This window comes from Gadus chalcogrammus, chromosome 12 (assembly GCF_026213295.1).
Source record: "Gadus chalcogrammus isolate NIFS_2021 chromosome 12, NIFS_Gcha_1.0, whole genome shotgun sequence".
In the NCBI taxonomy this organism is placed as follows: domain Eukaryota; kingdom Metazoa; phylum Chordata; class Actinopteri; order Gadiformes; family Gadidae; genus Gadus; species Gadus chalcogrammus.
The window spans coordinates 17,638,905-17,666,583 of NC_079423.1; the positions used below are offsets into that span (position 1 = coordinate 17,638,905).

A 27,679-nucleotide genomic window follows, 5' to 3' on the forward strand; every position below is an offset into this window, starting at 1 on the left:
GCACAGTACCCAGCCCAACGCCTCTGCTGATAACAATGGACATGGGTATTTAACGGGCTTTTATTCATAGATACGTCGTTCGTATCTCACCCCAGACGATTTCCACCTGACACGGGCTACGACACATGAATACGACACGGTGTTCGTCAACATGGATTCCGCCGGTCATCGCATAATAAATACCGCGTACACAACGAATCAAATATAAAAACAACACGATATCCACAGTGAATCACAACCGTTAGATTGAATGACAACACGTCGGTGTGCTCGAAGAGCCAGGGGTCTGGTGACAGCTCCGCACGGCCGCACCCTACACCCCGCTACACCCTCATACACCCCGCAGGATCCCGGGAGGATCCGCCGCCCGCCGCACAGACGCGCCTCGTTAAAAATGCATCGGCGCCTCATCACCGGAACAATGAAGGGGGATGAGGCTCACCTCTCGGCCTGGTCTCTGCGTGGGCTGGCTCCTCTCCTGGAGCCCGCTCGTTGGCTGCTGCTGTGTGTCCTTGGTTCGTGTTCACCATCCACCCCCACCTCCACCGCCGCCACCCACCGCCTCGTCTCGTCCCGCTGTCCCGCGATAACGACACTATCCTCCTGTCAAAACGACGCCGTCTTTGCCCCCCGACCCCCTTCCGTCAAGCACGGGGAAGCCAAGGTGAACGGATACCGGAGAGCTCTGTTCTGGAGCCCCCGGTGTTAGGAGAGAGAGAAAGGGAGAGAGAGAGGGAGAGAACGGTGAGGCTACACTCTGGCTAAGGGCAAAATGGCTCTGCTGTCTCCTCCCTGCTGCGCCTCCGAGAGGATGCTGAGCTCTGTGGTGACGTCAGCACGGAGAGAGCGAGGGAGAGGGCAGCGGCGATGCGGAGGAGAGAGAGAGAGAGAGAGAGAGAGAGAGAGAGAGAGAGAGAGAGAGAGAGAGAGAGAGAGAGAGAGAGAGAGAAGGGGATTAGGATATCAAGTTGAAAACTCACACGAGTCTTAACTGCAGATAAATAAACGATCTTATGTCCGTCAAACCGACAAAGAACTCAACTGCATATTATCACATGTTAAACTATATTACGCTCAGTCAGTATTAATACACTTGTTTCAAATCAAGATAATGACAAGACAGCTTTTGAAAAGAATGAAAACATTTAGGCCGCTTGCATTTACATTAGACTTGCAGTGTTATTTAATACATGTTGTTTAATGTATTATATATTATATACCCTATATTATGTGTTGTGACAGTGGTCTGTACAGGTGAGTACTGCGGCTGGGTTGCCAGGTTGGGCAGGTATGTGACAGTGGTATGTACAGGTGAGTACTGCGGCTGGGTTGCCAGGTTGGGCAGGTATGTGACAGTGGTCTGTACAGGTGAGTACTGCGGCTGGGTTGCCAGGTATGTACACCTCCAGGGTCCACCAGCCCTATGAGCTGCAGGTAACCTGGAGAACAGGTGAGCTCAGGTTACCTGGAACACAATGCAGACGCTTTCAATGACACCTCTCTCTCTCTCTCTCTCTCTCTCTCTCTCTCTCTCTCTCTCTCTCTCTCTCTCCTCTCTCTCTCTCTCTCTCTCTCTCTCTCTCTCTCTCTCTCTCTCTCTCTCTCTCTCTCATAATGTTCTATTAATGTTAATGCTGAATCATTCAGTCAGCATTGAAAGTTTAAACAGCAATGTAAGGCCTGTTTGTCTGCTGGATGGCTGGTTAGCAGAAGGCCTGTTTGTCTGCTGGTTGGCTGGTTAGCAGAAGGCCTGTTTGTCTGCTGGATGGCTGGTTAGCAGAAGGCCTGTTTGTCTGCTGGTTGGCTGGTTAGCAGAAGGCCTGTTTGTCTGCTGGTTGGCTGGTTAGCAGAAGGCCTGTTTGTCTGCTGGTTGGCTGGTTAGCAGAACCCAGTCGACCCCAGGTGAAGGCCAGCTAGCTTTAGCACGGGAGCATGCTACTGGCCTACCAACACTCAGCCGCCAGCAGTATCTAAATCCGGGGCCCGGGGCCCTGAATAATTTATAGTGCTGAACGAGCCACTGCCCGTTTAGGCCCGGTCTCTGACTGGGACGTGCGTTTAAAGACCTACCGACGAGTGCATTTAGGTTTCATGTTTTTATTAAAAGTGTTTCAGGTCTGTCCAGTATTAGTAGTATTTCCCATGGGAATGGTCTTGTTGTGAATGTGATGGATGAACATTCAATACACGATGTGATGGTGTAGAAGCGAGGGCTACAGTCAGACGCTGGCTGCAGCATCTGTGGTGAGACCTTCCACCGCCACTGGGGGTCGCTGTGGGGACATTTATCATGATACATTTGTCCAATAAAATCAACCAATCAAAGATCAAATCAAAAGATTTAATCAATTTGTTTTTTGATAAGATTGGTACTGGGTAGGGTGTCCCCTCGTCAGGAAAATCAAGGTTACATTGAGACCATCATGAGTGTGGAGGTGCGGAGACCAATCTCAACCATGCAATAAGTCGTAACTCGCGATCAAAAGCGACCAGAACCAATGTTCAGTAAATCAGTCGGCTTCAAAGCGGCCCAGGGACTTGAACCTCGCCGTGTTCGCTCATAAGCCTCGGTGTCATCAGCATGGCGGCATGCTCACGTAATATTACGCACACATTTATCCAGAAAACGCACATGCGGCGACACGTCCAGTTTGCCCCCGAATCAATAGAGGTGACGTCGGGTCAGGAGGCGGAGTTAACCGCTCCTGTGCTGCAGGCCTCCAACACGCTGTCACACATGTCTGCAGCATCTCAGACCCCCCGTTGATAGACAGCTGTCAACGTCAGTCGTGAACATGGAGCTCGGTGCGACCGTCCGGGCCGTCAAGAGCCGCCGTGTGCTGCTTGGTGACGTCATCCAGCCGGCAGTCATCTACGTCAGAGACGGGAAGATCCAGAGCGTCCGGCCCGGCAGCGCGCTTTCCGCGGACGAGGAGTCTTGTGAGGTGGGCTCGTGTTCAAATAACAATCAGTCATCGGTGTTCAAATTCCCGTTCATCTGGTCTTTCAAGGCGAGTCAGACTGGGAACTGACTTCCCAGTCAACTAGCCTACCTGTCGGGGGCATCATATTCTAGATAGATGAAAACGAATGCTAGACACTGAAAAACTATAAATATCTATAGATAAAGAGAAATATACTAGAAAGCAATGTATATTACAGGGTAGGCTATATAGCTAGCAAATAAACAAAATCCAAATATGTGCAGATCCATTTATGTGCAGATGTCAAAGTTGGACACAATTAAGAGGTACAGTATCAGTAGCTTGTGATCATCACTCGATATGTAATTAAAATACATTACATAAAAAGTTATTAAAGAGTTAATAATAAAATTACGAGGATACAGACGCGCTACGAGACGAACAATAACACGATTGACACGGTTTATAGCCATTATCAGCAACGTTGTCAATCAATACCTTTGAAAATGCTGTCCCGTTAGCGATATCACACAGGCTACACAATTTCGTCATCGCCACGACCTCCTCCCTCGTTCATCTCACCGGTGACGTCCCCGTGGTGACGCCACACTCCCTGTGTTTGTGTTTGTGCGGGCAGGTGTGGGACGTGGGCGACCGGGTGGTGATGCCGGGCCTGGTGGACAGCCACGTGCACGTCAACGAGCCCGGGCGCACGTCCTGGGAGGGCTTCTGGACCGCCACGAGAGCCGCCGCCGCCGGGGGGGTCACCACCATCGTGGACATGCCGCTGTACGTGACTTCCTGCCCCCCCCCCCCCCATGATCGGGGGTGCATTTACATTGAGGTTGTTTATCAGGTGCTTCTATCCAAAGCGACTTACAATAAGTACATTTGCCAGAAGAAAGATAAACAACAATACATCACTGTCGGTACAGTAAGGATGACAACATATAATATACAATAAGTGCGTATGAGGGCTGTGGGGGAGTGCCTCTCTTGCTTGGGGCCGAGTATAGCAGTGTGTTCGACTCCCAGTACCAGCGGGTTCTGGCTTTGAGCCGAGCTGAGATCGAGTTGGCGTCCTTGTGCTAAGCTCCCTGTCTCTGTAAGTACCGAAATAAATACGGAGACCCTTATTTTGAAATGTGTCGTGTACCTCCTGTTCCCATAGCAACAGCATCCCCCCCACCACCACGCTGGGGAACCTGGACGAGAAGATGTGTGTGGCCGAGGGCCAGTGCTTCGTCGACACCGCCTTCTGGGGCGGGGTCATCCCGGGGAACCAGGTGCAACAAGAGGAAATAGTTCAATAATGCTTTAATGTCCCAGAACAGGGAAATGGGACACACACACACACACACACACACACACACACACACACACACACACACACACACACACACACACACACACACACACACACACACACACACACACACCAAAACAACGAAGTCGAAATACAGAGATAGTGTCAACAGGAGTTCAGATCAAGCTAGGGTCCAACAACTGAGTGCAAAACGTTGTGAAGCTGACAGGGTGGAAGTTGACCCGATGCCAGTTGGACCAGGTTTCTGTTGGTCATCCTAGCAGGAACTGATGCAGCAGTGCCAACTCATTCAGAAGCCAGTGACACTGTAGAATATCAGTAGCGTTTCTGCAAAGAATCGGTGATGTCACGATGAGGTACCGGTGATGTCATGACGTCCAACCAGTTGCTGTCGATCAAAAGTGTAACGCTTTGATATCAGGGCGGTGTTTTGACCTTCGGCCAGGGGTGTAGACCTGGTCCTGGATCAGCTCTGTGTGTTCCTGCCGTCCCCCAGCTTGTTGAAGTCCCCCCCGCTGGTTCCCCTCTCTACAGCTGGAGCTTCGGCCCATGATCTGGGCCGGCGTGGCGGGCTTCAAGTGCTTCCTGATCCACAGCGGCGTGGACGAGTTCCCCCACGTGGTCGACGCCGACCTCCACGCGGCCATGCAGCAGCTGCAGGGCACCGGGAGCGTCCTGCTGGTAGGCCACGCTCCTCAGGACCCGGACATCACTTCCTGGGTGTGATGTCCACACCCAGGAAGTGAAACTACCCACTTCCTGCCCTTGACCTCTATACCAGCGTCTGCTTAAAGAAGGAATGGTGGTCATGTGAGTTTTGTGTTCCCCTAGTTCCACGCTGAGAAGGAGGTTCCCGAGACGATAGAGGAGAGCGGTGGTAAGTAGCTAATAAAATAGTCCCGTAAAGTACATGCGATGCTGCCAGGATTGACCTCCAGCCATGCACTGGTCCAGCCAGCACCATAACACCCAATCAGCCAAATCCAGACGGGATGTCCAAATCCAGTCGTGGACTTCCGGGAGCTTTATGAACCTGGCGTTTCTCGTGTGCCTTCAGACCCGTGTGAGTACTCCACCTTCCTGCGGTCGCGGAAGGACGTGATGGAGGTGGAGGCGATCCGCACCGTCACCCAGCTCTGCCTGCAGTACCGGTGAGAGCCACAAGACGCTCACCAGCAACACCGCTAGGGATCGTGACCTCCACTACAGTACTGCAGCGATACTGACACCACAACATACTTGACAATACGCAGCGATAGGACGTTTGGAGAGCAACGTCTGCTTAATGGCGTCATAGTATAGCAGTAAAAACAACATAATTGTCCCATTATCAGGGGGGGGTTAGGCTCTTCACACCCTCAGCCCTGAGGCTCTGGGTTCGGATCCCAGTGTCCCTCTGAAGTCTCCGACCTCTGACCTCTGCCCCCACAGGGTCCGGTGTCACATCGTCCACCTGTCCTCGGCCGAGCCGCTGGCTCTGATCCGGGGGGCCCGGGCGGCGGGGGCCCCGCTGACCGTGGAGACCACGCACCACTACCTGACCCTCTCCTCCGAGGACATCCCCCCCAGGGCCACGCAGTTCAAGTGCTGCCCCCCCATCCGGAGCCAGGCCAACCAGGTAGGCCCACCGCTAGGCCCGGCGTCGGGCGGGCGCCCCCGGTGGTCCGGCAGGGAAGTGCTGACAACGCGGCGTGTCTGACGAGAGACCGGAGTGTGTTCTTGTTGTTGTGTACTTTTGTGTTGTCGTCTGCATGCGTTACGTTCAACGTCATTTAGAACCTGAAGCTCAGAGTCAGGACTCGAGCCTTGTTCAGACTAACATGTATCAGCCTCTTAAAGACCCGTCATAGCGTGACTATCCTTCACTATTCCACTAGCCTTCATCAGAGTTGGTCTCCAGGGTCCAGTGGTCCCCCGGGGCCACCGTACTCTAACGCCGTGGTTGGTGGGCTCTCTGGTCCCTCAGGAGCAGCTGTGGGCGGCGCTGAAGGCCGGAGACATCGACATGGTGGTCTCGGACCACTCCCCCTGCACCCCCGAACTCAAGAACCTGGACACTGGAGACTTCAGCCAGGCCTGGGGAGGGATCTCCTCCCTGCAGTTTGGTAACCACGACAACGTCACTATTTAATAGTCATATACTAATTAAACGTATTTATGTCATAAGAAGCAGGTAGGGTTAGGGGTTATCTTGCTCTGTGATGCCTACAGGTAGAATGCGGACATTGGGAATCGAACGCCCAACCTTTTAGAAGCTTTCTATCCTATCGCTTCTATCGCTGGCTGTCACTCCTCTTGGCAAGGCAGGGAATACCTGCATACCTGCACAATACCGGAATCATAGTCATCGTCTGACTCCAAGTACAGTTAGGTAGATGTTTGCAACTGAACTTACCTAGTAGAACATTAGGTCTCTTCTCCCACGTGACAGTTCAGACGGTGTGTGTGTTTGAGTAAAGTCCACGAGAGACAAACAAACAGCCCAGTCTGACAGTAATAATTGACAGGTTCAAAGTCTCCCGTCTCTTCGAAAGACCGCCGCTACGAACCCGAAAGCTGGCAGCTTAATGTACCAAGAGAATAAACATTTATCCAAATAGTTAGTCTGGATATGAAGATCTATCAGGAAACTTGTCCCATCAGCTGGTAGTAGGAATATGGATTTCTGATCGTCCATTCCAGTCCAACACTTGACTTGCACAAGGCCCATTGCTTTTAACCACTGAAAACACACAGCTTTCTTACTATTTTACAATCGTGTTATTAAGAAGAGCCTTTTATCCAAAGAGGCTAATTAGTCGTTAATGTAGGAAGGTGTTAAGACATCTTTCTCAAGGTCGCCTCCTACAGGTCAGGCTGAGGACAGCAGGGATGGAAACCGCTAGAACCCCCTCCCAGCTAGAACCCCCTCTCCACTAGAACCCCCTCCCTACTAGAAGAACCCCCTCACCTCTAGAACCATCCTGTGTGTTCTGTGTGGTTGGCAGGTCTGTCACTCTTCTGGACCTCCGCGAGTGGGCGGGGCTTCCAACTTTCGGACGCGACGCGACTCCTCTCCCGGAACACGGCCCAGCTGTGTTGCCTTGACGACCGGAAGGGGAGCCTGGCGCCGGGCTACGACGCCGACCTCGTCATCTGGGACCCAGAGCGGGAGTTTGTGGTGCGTGTTAAAAAAATTACGGTTATTCACCGGAACTACTTCAAACGCTGCATGAATATTAAGCGCAGCTCTCCGACTTACAGCATGACCATGTCTACATTCTAGAAACACAATCATTGTCCTTATTGCACATGTTAGCATAAATGCCCTAAAAGGCTGTGTTTGACTAAAAGCCAACTTCTAAGACCAAGACTGGTTCTTTCCTCATCTGTCCAGGTCCAGGAAGGAAACATCCACCATAAAAACAAGGTATGCAAACACCGCCCTCGATACCATCACCAGGAGGCTACGATACGCTAATAAATGAAAAGGGCCCCTATTTCGTCACCCAGATCAGCCTACCATTTGGTACAGTCCACTAGGCTGATCCACCATTATACATCTTGGACACCAAACGGGGAGGTTCAAAGGCTTGTAACGGCCAATCTCAATCACACCCGGGGGAAAATAGGGGCCCTTTAAATGTAAAGCTACCCAGTCTTACACCCAGTCTATTTGATCAAATGTGTGACCTTGCGATGCGTCTTCCTGCAGGTGACGCCCTACCTGGGGGGCACGCTGCGGGGACTGGTGCACGCCACCCTGGTCCGCGGCCAGCTGGTCTACAGAGAGGGCTCCTTCTGCCCCAAACCCTTGGGCAAGCACCTGCTCGTCTCTCCACGACAGCCTCAAACCCCCAAACTCTAACCCTAATAAAACCGTTTTATAACTCAGACTGCTGTCGTGTTGTCTCATTATCATGTTGAGGGATGAGATTTTTCAAATTAAATGAATAAATCTGGATGGTGCCATGACAACAATTTTATAATAATCACGTGATCAAAATCCGCTGCTTAAATAATTCAAGCATATTTTTCATAGCAGTAAAAAATATCTGAAAAGGTGACCAAACAAATCTCTGAACCAGCTTTTTTGACCAAACCACTAATTAAATGAGCCTTTATGTCTCTGTCAATCCTAAACCAAATAACTATCGTCGGAAACAGAGGGGACATAACCCCCGGGTCTGTGACCTGTACCTTCACCCCCTGGCCCTGTTTGTAAAGGACGGGGTATCATCAGCTTTTAATCAGCTCCCCCACGACCACTGCAGGCTGCAAAACACGCATATCGTCGATATAATGCGATCAGCTTTGTCTTGCATTTAACTCATCCATAACTTAGTAAGCTTTAATACACGACTAGAGATCAGCTGTTCTGATAAGAAAGAAGAGCAAATGTATGAAATATGTGTAAATGGTGCATGAAAATAAAAGACAGTCCCCACAACGAAGCTTCAGGTCCCTTTATTGACATAAGGAGCTCAGTGGTCGGACAGGGGGGTGGATCCGTCCACCTCTTCTCAGTAGTTTGTGTTCGTCTCGTCTAGTCCATCGCCGCTCAGGAACCATGTCGTCTCTGTCAGTCCCGAAGCCCGCATGTCTGAACAAACCATTCGTGGCCCCGCACCGGTTCATGTTCGGTCCGGGGCCCTCCAATGTCCCCCCGCGGATCCTGGAGGCCGGGGCCAACCCCATCATCGGGCACATGCACCCAGAGATGTTTGAGGTTGGTGGGGGGACTTTTATCGATAGGGAATGGTCTTTAACATTTTATCTTTACAGACGACTTTTTTGTGATTTAAAAAATGTTAAATGTCCACCGATTTGATGACTTCTTGTGTGTCCCAGATAATGAGTGACATCAAGAGCGGCATCCAGTACGCGTTTCAAACCCAAAACAACTTGACGTTCGCGGTCAGCGGCACAGGCCACACGGCCATGGAGTGCGCCCTCTTCAACGCCCTGGAGCCGGGAGACGGCGTCCTGGTGGCGGTCAACGGGATTTGGGGAGAGCGGGCCGCGGACATGGCGGAGAGGATAGGTGCGGTGACTTTTTTTAATTTTATTTTTTTGTAATTAGTTCGGATGATTCGTGGTTTGCTCCCGGTCACAGTGCTGTTAGGATGCCATTTGTGGCTGCTTATTTTTGGACCGCTTTACAGGTGCGAAAGTAAACACGATTTCAGCACCCCCGGGTGGTTGCTTCACGAACGACGAAATTAAAAAGGTCAGTTTTCATTTAAACATATTTCATCATCATCTCTATCAAGTATTCCTTTATTTCTCATGTATAGAAATCAAGCGAACCATACATGCATGCATGTTCATATGTTTGAGTCGTTTTGTTAATCCAACGCAGGCCCTGTCGAAGCACCGGCCCGCCCTAATGTTTCTGGCCCATGGAGAGTCCTCGACTGGGGTCCTTCACGCCCTGGACGGCATCGGAGACCTCTGCCACCGGTATGGAGCGACGCTGCACTCTATCATTCATACAGCAGTGTTTTCCAGGCTATGGTCGTAGCTCAGGGCTAACCTGAATGCATGTGGTATCAGGGGAGATGGTAGACTTATGAGCTATTATGTATTAATACATTTTATTACAGACTGTTTAATTGCTCACCTGGTCTACAGTTATATAAAGATACAGTGTAGTACCTGTATATTGGACCCCATGTCTACAGGTATATAAAGATAAAGTGTGGCTGTATATAGCTCTCCGGGTCTACAGGTATATAAAGATGCAGTGTACCTGTATATTGCTCGCCTGGTCTTCAGGTGTATAACTACAGACTGTTTAATGACTCACCTGGACCACAGGTACGGCTGCCTGCTCCTGGTGGACTGTGTGGCGTCGATGGGAGGAGCTCCTCTCTACATGGACAAACAAGGTGGAGCTTCATTAGAACCATTGAGCTGCTTTAATCAGAGATGAAGGATTAAGGCCCAAGTATCTTATCTGGGTTTATATCATTTGCAATGACAAGATTATTAACCACATTTTTAGAAATGCGTCTGAAAATGTCGTAACCATTTATATTTTTTTACTCTTTCCATATTATTTATTATGTTTTTATTTGTAGGTATTTGTTTTTATACTCTTTCCCTGTAATCACGGTTGAATTTTGTAGGAATTTATATTTCATACTCCTTTCCTCTAATTTCTAACGTTTCTATTTGCAGGAATTGATATTTTATACACGGGCTCCCAGAAGGTTCTCAACGCTCCTCCTGGTTCCGCCCCCATCTCCTTCAGCCCCAGAGCCTGGTGGGTATTCATTCAGCATCACATACAACAACAGCAGTACCAATATTATCATATCACAGTCAATACAGAAAGACACATTGTGTTGAGAGATGGACATAACCCTAGCCCCTGCTTGCCTGTTATAAACGATAAGAACACGTCTTCAACATTAACAGCGTGTGTTCTAACTGTTAAGAACATCAAAAAAGTTATTTTAGTCTAACTTGATCAATTAACTTGTATGTTCATGTAAACAGACTAGTATTCAATACTAGTCTGTTTACATGAACATACAAGTTAAGAACATCTTTTTAATATTAACAGTGTGTGTTCTAACCGTTAAGAACACGTCCTCAACATTAACAGCGTGTGTTCTAACCGTTAAGAACACGTCCTCAACATTAACAGCACGTGTTCTAACCGTTAAGAACACGTCCTCAACATTAACAACACGTCCTCCTCTGGTTTCCGCAGCCAGAAGGCCTTCAACAGGAGGACCAAGCCCGTGTCTTTCTTCCTGGACCTGGCCTGGCTCGCCAACTACTGGGGCTGTGACGACAAGCCGGCGAGGATGTAAGACCTCTGGACCACCCTGGACCAGGACTAGCCTGGACCAGGACTAGCTTGGACCAGGACTTGACCAGGACTAGCCTAGACAAGGACTAGCCGATACCAGGACTATCCGAGACCAGGTCTAGCTTGGACCAGGACTAGCTTGGACCAGGACTTGACCAGAACTAGACTGGGCCAGGACTAGCAAAGACCAGGGGCTGGATCCACAAAGTTCTAGTCTCTGATGTGGTCTGAGCACAATACTAGGACTCGCATGTTCTTCCTAAACGTCTTTCCTGCTCCTCATGTGAAATATAATCTAATCACCTGTCACACCACGCTAATCTCCAAATAATCAAACATTTAGAATGCTGTAGTTAGGTTAGTAATGGATAGGGAATAGTGTTTGATTAATCAATGCAAGGATGAGACTAGCACTTAGCTTAGCACTTCAACTGCAATGCTACGTAACGCTCCATCTAGCCGTGTTGCCAGGGAACCATAGAACGGCCTCTCTCCGTACCACAGAGAGGACCTCCAGCGTCGCTAGGACCCCCGGACGAGGCTCTGACGCTGTGTCTCCCCGTCCCCTCCCGTAGGTACCACCACACCGGCCCCGTGTCGGCCTTCTACTCCCTCAGAGAGGCCCTCAGGATGCTGGCTGAGGAGGTGAGGGGTCGCTCTGTGAGGGTCCAGTGGGGGGGGTCTGATGGTTAGCTCAGTGGGAACAGGCCACTGGTTAAGCCGGTAGGTTATACCCATCATGCATCTGGGTGGCCACTCCCACACGTGAGGGCGCTGGGTGGATTCTGAGCTTGTATTGGCTGATCCATAATCAGGCCTAAACTGTATGCAGTACTAGTTACGAAATAATAAATAAAGTACTATTATGAACGATGCATATAAATAAAACATATAACGTAAGGTTGTACGTAAAGTATGTTTCTGAAGGTAACTATATCTGTATGTAAGCTGTATCAGGTAAATATTTGTCTCAGGTAAGTCAGGCCCCTCTAAAGGTCATCTGGTCAGCAGCCATTGCTGCTACAGATCAGCTCACTTTTCAGTTTGTTTTGAACCACAAAGCTCATGGTCGGCCTAACGGACTTTGCATCACCATACTTTTAACTGATTCTAAACAACAAAATAGCAGATTACGGCTTTAAACAAACCATACGTTGGTTAATAATTAAATACTTCTTCAGTAACTCACCCAAAGGTTAGCGAGTGAACCCTTTCCACAGTAGGAACACAGGTGTGTGTCATTAACATTAATTCTTTAGGGGTGCGTTTGATTTATGACTGCTTGTGTCCTAGTTTGCAGTTTTGAGTTAACTGGTACTCAGACATGAATGAAAGTGTGAGTTGTGAGAAATAACATGAACAGTCACATTCATGTTTTTAGACCAAGATCTAAAATGTAAAACCAAAGAAGTTGGTGACACCCAGGCACTGAGAATGGAATTGTTATCAAATGAAAAGATTCCACACACACACGTTATCAACGGCGCTGTCCCTTACTGCATACATGAGCGGCGCCCGTGGGAATCAAACCTGAAACCCTGAGACTGCCACTAACATGCTCCACCAACAGAGCTAGACCGCACCAGGGCGCGCAGCACTGGGTGACCGCTTGTGTTCCCCTCAGGGCTTGGAGGAGTCCTGGGAGCGACATCGCACCGTGGCAGAGTACTTCCACAGCGGTCTGGAGGACATGGGCCTCAAACTGTTTGTCAAGGACAAGGTCAGCCCCCCCCCTGTGTAGTCATAGATCATCCTAATCATTCTACTACTACGATTAATAAAGAGATCACAGTGATACTATACTTTTTATACACTTTATACTAACTTTATTCCTGTATCTTTTCATTTTAGGCATGATTTAGTTTTATTTAAAAAAAATAAAAAAGCACTTTGAACCTGTTTTTATTTTGTAGCATCCCGTCGTGGTCTGAAGTTAAGCTCATGTCGTTATCCTGCCGTTCTCGTCACGAAGGCGGTTCTCATGTGATGACCGTATAGCCCTCTGAGCTCCAGCACTCGAGGCCAGGTGCTCTAGCTAGCCGTCTGTCCCCTCCTCGTGACCCTCCCTCCTGCTGTGACTCCCTCCCGCCGCAGAGCTCCAGGCTGCCCACGGTGACCACCATCCTGGCTCCCCCCGGGTACGACTGGAAGGAGATCACCTCCTTCATCATGAAGACCCACAACGTGGAGGTGTCTGGGGGCCTGGGGCCCTCTGCCGGCCTGGTGGGGACCCGTCACTACCACACATATAAATATATATATATATCTGTTGAGGACTAAGGCCCAGTCCCATTTCTACCCCTTCCCCCTCCCCCTTGTTTTGAAGGGGTAAGGGGAAGGGGTAAGGGGTAAGGGGAAGGGGAAGGGGGGAGGGGAAGGGGAAGGGGGGAGGGGTAGAAATGGGATTGGGCCTTAGCGAGACGTGTTTGTTCTGACTGCATGTGGCTCAGGAGGTCGAGCGGGTTGGCTGGTAACCGGAAGGTTGCCGGTTCGATCCCCGGTCCCCTCCTAGCTAGAGTGTGGAGGTGTCCCTGAGCGAGGCGTCTCACCCTGACCGCTCCTGACGAGCCGTCTTGAGTCACCGCCATCGAGGTGTGAATGTGTGCTTGAATGGGCGACTGGGAGGCCGTATTGTAAAGCGCTTTGCGTGCCCCCTGGTTAGTAAAGTGCCGTATGGATGCAGTCCACTGAGCGTTCCTCTCGGTTCCCAGGTGCTGCGCGTGGGGCTCATGGGGTGCAACAGCAGCCGCGCCAGCGTGGACATGGTGCTCAGCGCCTTCAGAGACGCCCTCCAGCACTGTCATAAGAGCAAAGTGTGAGACACTCTGGTTGTTCCTGTGGAGCTCTGAATCCAGATGTTGTGTTTTAAGTACCAGACAATCTGTAATAAAGCAAAGTGTGAGGCTTCAGGGTGTGTTTGTGGAGCTCTGAATCCAGACTGTGTGAATCCACACTCATTTAATGTAGGCCTATTGGATTTTGAGTAATATATCTATCAATTTTATACGTTTGCTTGGGTGCCATACAAATGATTGCCCTATTACACTATTATAGAATAATGTAAACTAGGTAGGCAACAGGGCGGTATAAATGTGGGCAAAGAGGCGGTCGCCCTCTCTGGTGAGCGCTGGTCGCCTTCAAAGTAAAACGGAAGAAAATAAAAAAATGAAAAATAATAAATTCGCCGGGCGCTCGTCCTGATGTTCTGCCAAGAGGTGGCAAATTAACAATTAAAGAAATATACTTTGCACCCGTTTCTTTAAATGTTTGCTCTGCCCCAGCCACGCTCATACAGGTGTACATGCGCACTGAAGGTGGGAGGAGGGGTCACTGTTGGATGCGCGTCATAACAAGTCAGAGAAGGGCCAGTGTTTACTGACTGACCGATCACAGTTAACCAAATATCCAATAATGACACTGGCCAAGCCTTCCGGGGCGCAATTTAGTAAAGGAAAGGAAAACGTATTATAGCATTTAATTGCGGTTAAGTTTAAACGGTTAATTACCTTCCTAGATACGCTTTTACTAGAAACAACGAGAAGCCGAAAATGATTTCTCGCTCTCCGTACAGAGCCTCCCGGCCACCGTACTGAACCCGCCTAAATGTGTTTACAATGGGAGCGGATTGACCGCGTCTCCTCCATTTTATCACATAGCTAGTACCATTTGATTAACTTTATCAAATCAAGAGCCATGGCGTGTAAGAGGGGAGCACTGATCGTGCTGGAGGGGGTGGACCGGGCCGGTAAGACCACCCAGTGCACCAAGCTGGTGGAGTCGTTTCGGGAGGTCGGGCGGGCGGTACACTTGTTGCGGTTCCCCGGTGAGTCCTACGGTGCCTTCGGGTCTGACGGTGGCTTTGCATACGAGTTGCGATGGATCCGTGCTGAGTCCATTCAACCGCTTCGCCCCTTTCCACAACGTCGTTATGTTGGTTAACTGCAGGTAAACGTGTGTCCTTAACAAGTCGGTAGGACCCTAGTTGGTGTCTTTCCGCCAATGAACACAAGTAAGGGTTAGGGTTAGAGCACACTTTATTTGTTCTCATCGATACAGTGTAGAAGTGCGCCGATTAAACCTTAACGGGAATTCAACTTTAATACATTAACTCTTTCTGCCTCCGTCAGATAGACTCAAGCAGTGGTGTTAATACTACAACTCACATGATTGAACTACAATAATTAATGGTTTGTTGAGATCCCCCTAGCGGAATTCTGGCTATTGGCAGACCAAGCTCATCGTAGATTGCACGCTGGTTTGAGGAAGCAGCTGTTTTTCATTAGCTCAAGAGGCGAGCTCAATAGGCCTAGTTCAAATGACTCTGTACGCAATTGGCTGCTTGCCGCGGCTTCCCTGTCGTCATTGTGTCCCACCAGCCAATAGCGCGCAGGGGGGGGGATCCAGCTTGGTTATTGGCTGCCGCAAAAACGTATCGGAAGCAGAATGTATGGGCGGGGCTACCCAGTCTAGACATTTTCTACAATGAATGAAACGCAAAAGTTAGCAAAAGTTGCCCATCATCATACTGCATACATATGCAGTATGTATGAACAGACTACAGCTACAGCTGTACTACAGCTGTTTTTACACGAAACCTTAAGACTTTTGCTAATTTCTCTTTTACTGTATGTGTATTATGTTTTAACAACCCTTTTTTTATTTTAAACTCTGTAGCACTTTGAGATTTTCGAATGTAAAGAGCTCTACAAATAAAACGTATTATTATTAAATATCATGCTTTATACCTCCTGTATGATTTTAAATCTGTTGTTCTCAAAGTCACATATTTAATAATGAAATCCATGGGTTCAACTTATCTATATATATATCTGGGACTATCCCAACGTTACGATGTGTCTTGACAGACAGGACCACGACCATCGGGAAGCTGATCAGCTCCTACCTGGAGAATAAGAGTGACCTGGAGGACCACACCGTGCACCTGCTGTTCTCGGCCAACCGCTGGGAGCTTGTGTGAGAAATAACGCCTCCACGACGTCTGCCTCGGTACCTTAGAGGGGCGAGGACGTTACGCCACCAGCTGGGTGTGATTAGCCATTATAAGCATTACGAAAATCTGCCCTTTCCTGTGTTTTAGTGACATCACAAGTGGGCGTGTCCACCTAGATGTATGCTGTTAGTAGATCAGTGGACCAGCCTACTCATCTGTCCGTCATTCATCTAGGTAGACACGCCTACTTGTGGGCGTCACTAAAACACAGGATAAGGCAGATAATTTCAACGGCTTGTCGTGGATAATCCCACTCAACCCTGGTGGCATAATGTCGCCCCTTTTTAATTTATGCAAAATACTAAAACCCAGCTACTCATTCCAGGCCCCTGATGAAGAAGAAGTTGGAGGAAGGCACCACGCTTATCATCGACCGATACGCCTTCTCCGGGGTCGCGTTCACCAGCGCCAAGCCGGTGAGTGTCAAGATCAACCTCCTAAGCTCTGGGTTCACACACCAGCACCAGTAGCCTCCAACACGCTCCACAGAGCGGTACCGTTGTCGTGGGTTTTAGAAAGCCCTCGATAGGTTCCTACCGTGTACAGCCAGTAAGGCGCCTCAGTTAGAAGCGTCTTACTGGTGCACCAGTAAGACGCTGCGTTAACTCAGTAACTGTACGTCCACACCGGAAGCGAATTGAGCTACCAAATCGCCGGAAGTCATTCACTTTCTATGGGCAAGAGCGACCAAAGCGACCAACGCTACCAGCGGCCAAAGTTGAGCGACCAGAGCGTCCAAAAAAAGTTTAAAACTGTTGAACTTTATGCAAATTACTATGACGCGTTTCAGCGGCAAAACACTGACAGCCAATCGGAATGCAGACGCTCTTCGCTTGCGTGGATCCCAGGGAACACCGGCAGGCACTTTTGAATTGTACGTCATGAGCGACCAAAGCGAACAGAAATATTCGCTGCGAATATTTCTGTTCGCTTTGGTCGCTCAAGTCGTACAGTGGTGTGGACGTACAGTAAGACACTTCAGTTAGAAGCGTCTTACTGGTGTTCAGCCAGTAAGACGCCTCGGTCAGAAGCGTCTGCTCTGGGCGGTGGGTGACCCTGTCCCCTCCGGCTCCGTCTCCAGGACTTCTCCATCGAGTGGTGCAAGGCCCCCGACGTGGGCCTGCCCAAGCCGGATCTGGTGCTGTACCTCCAGCTGAGCCCTGCCGCCGCCGCCCAACGCGGCGAGTTCGGGACCGAGCGCTACGAGACCAGCAGCTTCCAGCTGCGTGTGGAGGGGCGCTTTGAGCAGCTCATGGACGAAAACTCCGTCAACTGGCAGGTAGGACCACTAAATCGCATCGATTTCTTTAAATGCTAAATGGACTGCATTTATACAGCGCTTTTCTAACCAGTGGACGCTCAAAGCGCTTTATAATGTTGCCTAACATTCATGCACACATTCACACACCGACGGCGATGTTAGCCCTGCACGGCGACAGCCGGCTCGTCAGGAGCAGTCAGGGTGAGGCGTCTCGCTCAGAGACACCTCACCGCTCAGCTAGGAGGAGCCGGGGATCGAACCAGCAACCTCCCGGTTACCAGCCAACGCGCTCTACCTCCTGAGCCACACGCCGCCCATTTAAGGATCAAATCATTTACCCCCCGTAAGCGTGTGGCTGTCACCTGTGTTGATACGGCGCCGTCCCGATTGCCGTTCCTCTCTCAGGTCGTCGACGCGTCTCAGAGCATCGACGAGGTTCACGACAACATCAAGCGACTCAGCCTGAGCGCGCTGAGCGCCGCGGAGCACCAGCCAATCGCAGAGCTGTGGCGGTAGAGCAGCTGACCGGACCCTTCACCTGGTCTCCTGGGAGCCGGGACTTCCTTCCAGACCAGTGAGACCACACACACTTGGACACCTCATCACAGTCACGCCTTGGTGCTGCGACGCGAATCGACCCAATCCACAGAACACCAGGAACGGTCAGCTGGATGCCAGTCTGATTTCAACAGATCATTTTTTATTTTTTACCTTTTTTTGAATCCTTGATGTTACACGTCAGTTGTTCTGTCATCTGTGTATGCGGTCGGTGTTTCTGCGTAAATAAATAGCCTTCGAGTGAGGTGGTGTGTATGGATCTTTGTAGATTTCTATCAGAGTAGTTTTGCAGGAACAATTAAACACAAGTTAGGAGGAGGCGGGGGGCAGCGTCCTTCACAGGCTGTTAGAAGACACACGGGGAGGGAGGGGGGTGGTTAGAAAGAAACTGCAAGCCGTGGGTCGAGGTGCGAGCCACCGTGGCCGAACGACAACATAAACCGTACGCACGGCTCTTCTGCTGGGGGGGGGGGGGGGGGGAAGGCACCGTATATCACTTCTAGAAAATCAACCTTCAAAGTGTTAAGACTCGAATGGAACCGCGCGGGGGGGGAGGGGGGGCAGACAGGAGGGGTCCCCGGCTCCTGTCTGCTGGGGGGGGGGGCGCATGGCAACGACTCCCGGAGCGGGAGAGGAGAAGGAACGCCGCGGTGTGGCTGGTGCTCTCCTCCTCCTCCACCACGCGCCTCTTCGCTCCGGGGGAGGGATGGAGAGTCCGGGGTTAAGGAAGCGTCTCTTAGTGTTTCTGGGGGTCGCGGGGGGGGGGGGGGGGGTCACAGGGACAGGATCTCAAACTCCTCGTCCTCCGAGTCGAAGAAGCGCTCCAGTCGGTCCGAGTCCGGGAAGTCTGCGTAGAGGGGATCAGCGGGAGGGAAGGGGAGGTATGATTACACTGTTCACCCTCACTGGGTCCAACAGCCGCGGGCTGGTGGACTGGAGCGTTTACACTCACATTTAGTAAGTAACATGTATTTATAAAAGCACATTTATAACAGTTTGCACTGACCAAAGTGCTGTACATAGTGCAGACAGTAGGCAAAGATGAAGGCAAAATAACATTAGAATAAAATACAAATAAAAGACATGAAACCGGACATCTACACACAACAAAGGCAGTAGTGCAGAGGTCAGTTAATGGGGAGGGAAGGCAAGGTTGTACAGATGGGTTTTGAGCCTTGATTTAAAGGCATAAATGGAGGGGGCATCACGTATGTCGGGTGGCAGTTGGTTCCACAGGCGCGGAGCAGCTACAGCGAATTAGGGCATTTAGCAGACGCTTTTATCCAAAGCGACTTACAATAAGTACATTTGTCATAAGAAGTGAAACAATATATCGCTGTCAGTACAGTAAAGACGTTCATAGAGCCAAGTGCAAGTACTAACAATCGCTAGGCTAACCCATTCCCCGTGTACAGCAATGCTAGCAGCTACTGCAGATGTTACACAATTAAGTACTATGAATAAGTGCAATGTAGATTAAGTGCGTACATTAAGTGCCAGGACGTACAACATACAATGGTGGCCTGACAGGAGACTAACACAACAGTACAGGGGTTAGACCAATCTTCCCCAAAGACTTGGTTGCGACCCACATGTGGGTTTCGGGAGATTTTAAATTGGGTCACCAAATAAATGTAGATTCAAATTATTATTTTATTTTTTCAGAAATACTTTGGCACTATTTTGGCATCTATCGCTACAGTTTCTTGACTGTCTTACTTCTTGCTGCTGAAACACCCGAATTTCTCCCCCGGGGGATTGATAAAGTTTTGTCTTAACGAATTGATTGATTGACTGTTTGATAACAATAGCTGCCCTTAAACACACGCCTACCCGATGGGCATTAGCATTTAAAAAAACCTTTTAACAAGAAGCATGTTTTTGATAGTACTGTACTATTTTTTTTATATTGGGTCGCGATGGTTTGCAATTTAACAAAAATGGGTCCCCAGAAAAAAGTTCGGGAAACACTGGGTAAGAAGGTACAGAGACAGGTCATTAAGGAGCAGGTAGGGGTTGGGTTCATCTTGCTCATGAATGCCTACAGGTAGACTGATCTTTGGGGTTCAAACCCAGAAACCTTCGTAACCACTCACTATCTGGCCTTTGTCACCTTGTAAGGTCATTTCCACATACCGTCCAACAACTGATGAGTGCATCTAAAACGATCTTGTTCTGATGTTATTTCATATCTAAATCAACATTATGTCCTGTAACGCACTACATCTGAATAGATAATGTCTCTGCTCTCCATTTCTAAAGCATGCAGCCGGTGGACATTGAATGAAACGGACCCAGGTCCACATTAGCCCTAGACCTGGGGGGTCAGTAGAGATACGGGGGGCGGGGGGGGAGGTAGTTACCAGGGGTGAGGTTCAGCACGTCCACGCTGACCATGTGGGAGGGCTGGGACTCCACCAGCTCGAACATGGGGAGACTCCCCCGGTTGCACGACAACTGCAGAGGGGAAACACGGCGTTAACATGACCCTCTGTCCACGCTACGACACGGGGGTAAGGCGCCACGCAGTGCCCACCCGACGCTTACGTACCCGTCGGATGCGCATGCACCAGTCGTCAAACTCGTCCTCCGTCTTGCAGAAGAAGCCCTGGAGGAGGCGGGGACAGACGTGGTGAGAGGGACGGACGCAACGCGCTCAGAACACATTTCACTGAGGAGGGGCCCGCTCCACATGATGTTCAAACTAAACCTCCATCTTACGTTATGATGATCAACCAATGGGAACACTACCAGGGCCTTGTTTTCTATTGGACACATCAATCAAATCACATCTTCCCCATCCTGTCCCCCCCCCCCATCCCGGGAGCGTACCGCGGCGATGGAGGGGTCCAGCTCACAGATGTGCATGCGGCAGGGCGGGTGCTGGCAGTGGTAGGTGTCGTCGTGCACCTGGCCGTCGTCGCTGGGCTCCACGGACGGCTGGGTGGTGTGGGGGTCCAGGTAGATCAGCTCCTCGCCTGGGGGGGGGGGGGGCACCGTTACCATGGAGATACGGTTCAGCTTGTCATGTTTGGCCACTCAGACACTTGTATAACATACAGGGGGTCCATTATGTATAGCTTCATCAAGACTTAGGCCCAATCCCCTTTCTACCCCTCCCCCCCTCCCCCTTGTTTTGAAGGGGTAAGGGGTAGAAATGGGATTTGGCCTTCCCCTTACCCCTTACCCTTACCCCTTCAAAACAAGGGGGAGGGGGAAGGGGTAAGGGGTAGAAATGGGATTATCTTTAGTATTGGCTGATGTCTCAGATGACACTACTCTGATCTGGTAACCAGATGACTCGACCGATGCAACGTTAAGCTTCAGATGATCGATCCTTTCACCCACTTACCTACGTAACCGATGAAGTAGTGGGCGCTGTTTGGTTTCCCTCCGATCACACCCAGAGACTGAGGCAGCATGAAGCATTGCTGTGAGCACAGAGAGAGAGAGGAGCTGAAGACTAGTGTGGTTCTATTGATGTGGACAGACAGACAGACAGACAGACACTAAAGACTAGCGTGGTTCTCTTGATGCAGGGGGAGAAGAGAGAGAGAGACACAGAGTGACCACAGAGAGAGAGAGAGGGGAGCTAAAGACTAGGGTGGTTCTATGATGTGAACACACACAGACTGACACACAGACCGACAGACAGACTGGTGTGGTTCTCTTGATGTAAACAAAAAAATCTGCATTAAATCTGCATTGTTAAGCCAGAGTTCCCCTCCCGTCTCTCAGGGGGGGGGGGACACGGCCGGAGCTGAATCCAGACTGAGTTAAGGCCTCTCTACCCGCGCTATACAGACACTGTGTGTCTCACAGAACAGTGCGGTGCCTCACCTTCAGCGTCTCGATGTAGGCCTCGTTGATGTCCGTCAGGCCCAGCCTGAGGGGGATGAGCAGTACCAGGGGCCGCCACAGGGGGCCCTCTTCCTCCACCATGGCCCCCGCGCCCTCCATGCAACCGTTCAGCGCGCTGGCGCCCCCTGGGTCTGCACACGCGCCCCCGTAGTCCAGCCAGGGCATGCACAGCCGCTCTGCAGCCCGGAGGACAGGGTTATGTGTGTGTGTGTGTGTGTGTGTGTGTGTGTGTGTGTGTGTGTGTGTGTGTGTGTGTGTGTGTGTGTGTGTGTGTGTGTGTGTGTGTGTGTGTGTGTGTGTGTGTGTGTGTGTGTGAAAGAAGACTGTAAATAAAGGTTGAAGAGAGGAGGGACTCACTAATGTCTTCGATGACCACCGTGTTGTCCATGGCAACGTGGACCACCTGCCGACTCCACCTGTCGAACATGGCCAGTTTCCTGAGAGGGAGAGACAGTTGGATCAGAGAGACAGTGAGATCATAGGGACAGTTAGACCAGAGAGACAGTTAGACCAGAGAGACAGTTAGACCAGAGAGACAGTTAGACCAGAGAGACAGTTAGATCAGAGAGACAGTTAGATCAGAGAGACAGTTAGATCAGAGGGACAGTTAGATCAGAGGGACAGTTAGATCAGAGACAGTTGGATCAGAGAGACAGTTAGATCAGAGGGACAGTTAGATCAGAGACAGTTAGATCAGAGACAGTTAGATCAGAGGGACAGTTAGATCAGAGACAGTTAGATCAGAGAGACAGTTAGATCAGGGAGACAGTTAGATCAGAGACAGTTAGATCAGAGACAGTTAGATCAGAGGGACAGTTAGATCAGAGACAGTTAGATCAGAGAGACAGTTAGATCAGGGAGACAGTTAGATCAGAGACAGTTAGATCAGAGAGACAGTTAGATCAGAGGGACAGTTAGATCAGAGACAGTTAGATCAGAGAGACAGTTAGATCAGGGAGACAGTTAGATCAGAGGGACAGTTAGATCAGAGACAGTTAGATCAGAGACAGTTAGATCAGAGGGACAGTTAGATCAGAGACAGTTAGATCAGAGAGACAGTTAGATCAGGGAGACAGTTAGATCAGAGACAGTTAGATCAGAGAGACAGTTAGATCAGAGGGACAGTTAGATCAGAGACAGTTAGATCAGAGAGACAGTTAGATCAGGGAGACAGTTAGATCAGAGAGACAGTTAGATCAGAGAGACAGTTGGATCAGAGAGACAGTTAGATCAGAGAGACAGTTAGATCAGAGAGACAGTTAGATCAGAGAGACAGTTAGATCAGAGAGACAGTTAGATCAGGGAGACAGTTAGATCAGAGAGACAGTTGGATCAGAGAGACAGTTAGATCAGAGAGACAGTTGGATCAGAGAGACAGTTAGATCAGTCCAACATGGCCAGTTTCCTGACAGAGATACACCGAGATCAGTTTCCTGGCGGAGCGACATTGAGATCAGTCCAACTTGGTTTCCCGATAGAGAGACGGTATGTACACGGAGCTCTACATTACAACTTCCCCATTCACACAGGGGGGAATTCCCCAGTCACTTGGTGTCTACACCAATTGACTTTTTGTCACTTGGTGTAGACATGAACAGAAGTACGTTAACCCCAAACGCCGGGAGAAAAAAACATTTCAAAACCATACCGAGCAGCAACGTGGTGCAGCAACGTGGTGCAGTAATGTGGTGCAGTAATGTGGTGCAGTATCGCATTGAGAAAACATGCAAATCTGAGGGTACTTCTGCTTTGAGGTGAGAGGTGAGAGTACTCACTTGAGCACCTGGGCGACTGTGTTTGGTCCGTACCACTGTCCTATCGACTTCCCCTCGCCGACCCCCATCTGGGCTGGGGGGGACAAGCACAAGAGTTACTCACAAAGCAGAGAGGTAGAAGAGACATTAAAAGTTAGAAGTTACATTGAGGGCATTCAGCAGACGCTTTTATCCAAAGCGACTTACAATAAGTACATTTGTCAGAAGAAAGAGAAACAACAATACATCTCTGTCGGTACAGTAAGGATGTTCATAGAACGAAGCACTAACAATCACTAGGTTAACCCATTCCCCGTAGACAACAGAGATATAACACCTTCCTGGGAGCTTAGTCTGGCCGATCAGCAGCGATCGACCTGATCCATAACATTGATGAGGAGCCGGGGGAGGTGGTGCTCACCGATCTGATGGATGGAGTAGCAGCTGTCCTTCTTGTCGATGAAGGCGTTGAGGAGGCTGACGTAGGCATCCCGCTGCCGCTGGCCTTTATCCCACCGCCAGTCTGGTGACAAAACCCTGGGTTACAATCAGCACCTCCACCACTCAGTAAGAACCTCCACCTTTCAGTAAGAACCTCCACCTCTCAGTAAGAACCTCCACCTCTCAGTAAGAACCTCCACCTCTCAGTAAGAACCTCCACCTCTCAGAGTTACAATCCCCCCCTTTCAGAGTCTGGATGTGTTACAGCCTCCACCTTTCTGATTCAGAACGTGTAATGAGCTCCGCCTTCAGGATTCAGACCCACCTCTCCCAAGGTGTCTGCAGACCAGGGCCTGTCCCAGGATCATCTGCCCACACCGGAGCATGCATCCCCAGCCGGTGTCCGACGTCGGACCCGTCCCCCCTGGACCACCGGGGAACACAAACATATCGCATTTACATTCAGGGCATTTAGCAGAAGCTTTTATCCAAAGCAAAATTACCTTTTGTCAGAAGAAAGAGAAACATCTCTACTAGAGACCTAACTAATAATTGTCCGTCGTATCGAATAGATACTTAACTAATAAAAATGAATTAACTGATCATCATTAACCTCTTTTTGAACTCACCGATTGGTTGGAAGTTTTTTCTGTACGTGAACCACAGTCGCGACGTAACGTCTGAGAGGATGTCATCCCTCTCTGAACCGGGAGCAGGAACAAAAACACAACGACATGGTCACAATTTAAACCTTTTGGTGCAGAGACCGATCCTTAAGGAGCAGGTAGGGGTTAGACAGTACAGAGACAGGTCATTAAGGAGCAGGTAAGGGTTAGACAGTACAGAGACAGGTCATTAAGGAGCAGGTAGGGGGTAGACAGTACAGAGACAGGTCATTAAAGGTTGGGTATGGGATTTGCGAAATGCCAGCAGATTTTGAAAATACACAACTCAAATGGTCCTACCCCCTCTCCTTCAACGCTGACTCTGACTCCACCCATTCCAAGTACCTGGACGCGCAATCATGCACGAGCGCGAACACAGATGCGCGAGAGCGAGCCAGGCTAGCGTAGGTTTTCGTTAAACAACATGGCAACATTAAAAAAAACAACATGGGGATGGTGGCGTCTTGTCTGCCATGGAAATTGTCTTCAACTGCTAGGTCCAAATGTGGATTAACTAGTTCCAGTAGCTACCGCAGGATAACAACAAACAGGAGCTTGCTCTGGGTCACGAGTACTGCACAAAGGGGTCGCGCGGGGGAGTGCAGTACGACCGTTTGATTGACGTACTTACTGTCCAATGCAACTCGGTGGCCCTGGAAATCATTGGCTGGAGTTTTTCGAGCCCTGCCCGTTCCACAGATGATTGACTTGTTTAATTTTCATGTCAGTACTTCTAACTCAGTGGCTGTAAGTGGGTTATGATGAGGATTTCAAGTAATTCTGCAAAAATGGCCAAAAAAGCGAATTCCATACCCAACCTTTAAGGAGCAGGTAGGGGTTAGACAGTACATAGACAGGTCATTAAGGAGCAGGGAGTGAGCATCTTAACAGACCCACCTGTGAGTGCGTCGAATTCCTTCCCTAAGATCCACACGGGATCTGAGGTCTCTGGAAAGTCTTCGAATTCTCCAAATCGAAGTGTGTCGTACGTCAACGTAGCTGTCAAAGAAAAGCCCACAAATCGCTCAATTCACATCGTACCACTTTATTTGGCACGTGAACAGCAGAAAATGGTTAACAACACAAAACAATTGCGGGATCAGGAGACGTCTAATAATGCGTCATTGTTTGGACTGATGTCACTGATGGACGGCTGGCTGCTGAGCCGGGCGGTGACGTCAAGTTCTCCAACATAACGTGACGTCACGACGAGCACCATAGAGAAATAAGTTGATTGCGATCATATCAGAAAGTTGTTCCATCCACCAGTAATATCCAGCTTCTCGCCAAGGCCAGGACCTTTAATCTGACCCTCGGAGGAAGTTATATCGACTATTTTGACTCTGATGGCGACAACATTGTCTTGTATTACTCAATCCCTCCCAAGGACAGCTGTCTCACACCCTGAATCTCACGTTTCGAGGGGATAATCATGGCTGATTGTGTCTGTCTGCTGCCGATCTGAAGACATACAATGTTCGGGGGATGATATTTAAAGCGCTGTTCAGTCTCTGGGATGTTTAAGGCCACCTCACGCTATTACAATGCTAACGTGCTAACGACGCTAAACACAGCAATAACGTGCTGTGTATGGTCGGGATTTTGCGACGTTTGGTGTCAGGGATTGAGGTTTATTCGCATATGTAACGTACGGATGCTGTTAGTATGTTTAAATACAAAAAAACCCGATTAAAAGCCATTGTTATTGACGTGGAGATCCTGCCCTACCTGCGTCCATCCCGATGGTCTTGTTTGTTATGGCCCTTGCACTCTGAACCTCTCGGCCAATCAGAGGGCGAGCTCTGCTGCGGAATTCAGAAAAGGAGGCGGGACGTGCGCTGTTCAGCGAATAGGAGGTTGTTTTTTGGGCGGAGGTTAGTTCTTTGGGATTTCTTAAAAATGCTACGTTTACAGAACCCTTCAAAAAACTATAGTAATTATAATAATACAAATACATGAATAGAAAAATACGTATTTCTTTTTACCAATTTGCAAAATAGAAACACATTAAATACGTACAATTATATTTTAAAAATACATATTTTCTCTTACTTGAAGGTTTTAGATTTGTAATGGACTATGAGTTTCTCTCGGTAAATAAGATAAACGGTAAACGGATCCGTCCTCCCGCCCCGTGACTTCGGTTCACCGATTGCGTCACACTGTGTCTGTTGAAATCTAAAAGTTCTGCCCATGCTTTTATTTTTTTAATACAGAATAATCAATCTGGTGTCTTTCCTCATACGATTTACAATACAAAATGCCATTCACAAAATCGCTACATTTTGAATATGAAGGCCTGCTACAATAGGCCTATTTCTGCACCAAAAAAACAGAATATAAAACGGTTAAAAGCATTGCATCTATTGATGGAGACCAACTTTCTGAACATATCCTTGGATGTGGCCTTTGCATGTACACACGGTCAACCAACTAGGAAACCAATTTGCATCCCGTTGAGGGACCCAAGGATATGCAACCACAGTCCACAGCAGTTTATTGCATTAAAAACTATTTATTTCCTATTACATCGAGTGCTTCATGCCAGACCATCGTGGTTTTATTCACAGGGTACATTCTACTCGTTATACAAACGTAAATATTAAAGTGCTTTATTTCTGTGGCTAGCGTTTATTAGACTGAACTAACGGGCTTCTCTCTCACTCCGTGAAGATGTGAAAACACATGTGTAGCCTATGTAATACACACAATTGTACTAAAGAGTGTAAAAAAACGTGTGCCTAGTGGCATTATACGTGGCTCGTGTGCTCACTTCTAAATTAGACTCATTAGAGATACGTTGATCAAATGCTCTTGACTTGACATGAGTGCTTTCATGGGAATTGAGCCGCTGTTTGGACGACATTTCCAGGAACATTGTCCGCACATTTCTGCCGCCAGGGGGCGCCTCGGTCGCTATGCAAAGCATGTGTGGCGTCTAATTTTAGAATCGCACAAAACAACACTTGCTTTGTGTTTTTTCAGCATTGCCAGAATCTTATTGTAGAAATATGTATGCATTATATCCGTTAATGGTATAAATTAATACAAATCAAAACAACCTTAGAGATGGTT

General features: G+C 49.2%; 4 protein-coding genes and 1 long non-coding RNA gene across 6 annotated transcripts; 3 read left to right on the forward strand and 2 right to left on the reverse strand.

The window, feature by feature from the left end:
- Positions 1 to 2,680: 2,680 nt before the first annotated feature.
- zgc:103559 (Allantoinase, mitochondrial) lies at positions 2,681 to 8,142 on the forward strand. Its single transcript, XM_056604613.1, has 11 exons — positions 2,681 to 2,945; positions 3,562 to 3,713; positions 4,096 to 4,210; positions 4,786 to 4,932; positions 5,083 to 5,128; positions 5,309 to 5,402; positions 5,683 to 5,869; positions 6,218 to 6,356; positions 7,239 to 7,411; positions 7,628 to 7,660; positions 7,946 to 8,142. Exons 1-11 carry the CDS (start codon positions 2,796 to 2,798, stop codon positions 8,096 to 8,098), a joined length of 1,389 nt encoding a protein of 462 aa, XP_056460588.1. The 5' UTR covers positions 2,681 to 2,795; the 3' UTR covers positions 8,099 to 8,142.
- Positions 8,143 to 8,650: 508 nt separating this feature from the next.
- LOC130393322 (uncharacterized) lies at positions 8,651 to 12,329 on the reverse strand. The gene is made up of 3 exons (XR_008897097.1): positions 12,243 to 12,329; positions 10,040 to 10,104; positions 8,651 to 9,766 (listed from the first exon to the last, which is right to left on the reverse strand). It is a non-coding gene; the product is annotated as an uncharacterized LOC130393322 (long non-coding RNA).
- Positions 8,686 to 14,275, forward strand: agxta (alanine--glyoxylate and serine--pyruvate aminotransferase a). The gene is made up of 11 exons (XM_056603982.1): positions 8,686 to 8,959; positions 9,082 to 9,274; positions 9,396 to 9,460; positions 9,593 to 9,693; positions 10,051 to 10,121; positions 10,414 to 10,498; positions 10,952 to 11,050; positions 11,629 to 11,698; positions 12,678 to 12,773; positions 13,148 to 13,276; positions 13,765 to 14,275. The coding sequence occupies exons 1-11, from the start codon at positions 8,801 to 8,803 to the stop codon at positions 13,870 to 13,872; spliced, it is 1,176 nt and encodes a 391-aa protein (XP_056459957.1). The 5' UTR covers positions 8,686 to 8,800; the 3' UTR covers positions 13,873 to 14,275.
- Positions 14,276 to 14,387: 112 nt separating this feature from the next.
- On the forward strand, positions 14,388 to 18,160 carry dtymk (deoxythymidylate kinase (thymidylate kinase)). Its single transcript, XM_056603983.1, has 5 exons — positions 14,388 to 14,876; positions 15,919 to 16,027; positions 16,390 to 16,480; positions 17,146 to 17,343; positions 17,731 to 18,160. The coding sequence occupies exons 1-5, from the start codon at positions 14,747 to 14,749 to the stop codon at positions 17,839 to 17,841; spliced, it is 639 nt and encodes a 212-aa protein (XP_056459958.1). The 5' UTR covers positions 14,388 to 14,746; the 3' UTR covers positions 17,842 to 18,160.
- A 300-nt stretch (positions 18,161 to 18,460) lies between these two features.
- atg4b (autophagy related 4B, cysteine peptidase) lies at positions 18,461 to 26,799 on the reverse strand. Of its 2 annotated transcripts, none has more exons than XM_056603229.1 (14): positions 26,657 to 26,799; positions 26,333 to 26,442; positions 25,502 to 25,603; positions 24,569 to 24,640; positions 24,265 to 24,363; positions 23,920 to 24,021; positions 23,520 to 23,592; positions 22,102 to 22,181; positions 21,724 to 21,920; positions 21,236 to 21,314; positions 20,716 to 20,861; positions 20,435 to 20,491; positions 20,247 to 20,340; positions 18,461 to 18,745 (listed from the first exon to the last, which is right to left on the reverse strand). In XM_056603229.1, the coding sequence occupies exons 1-14, from the start codon at positions 26,797 to 26,799 to the stop codon at positions 18,657 to 18,659; spliced, it is 1,443 nt and encodes a 480-aa protein (XP_056459204.1). In that variant the 3' UTR covers positions 18,461 to 18,656. The 2 variants fall into 2 exon arrangements, with proteins under 2 accessions (XP_056459204.1, XP_056459205.1); XM_056603230.1 differs by having other exon boundaries at positions 18,462 to 18,730.
- Positions 26,800 to 27,679: the final 880 nt, after the last annotated feature.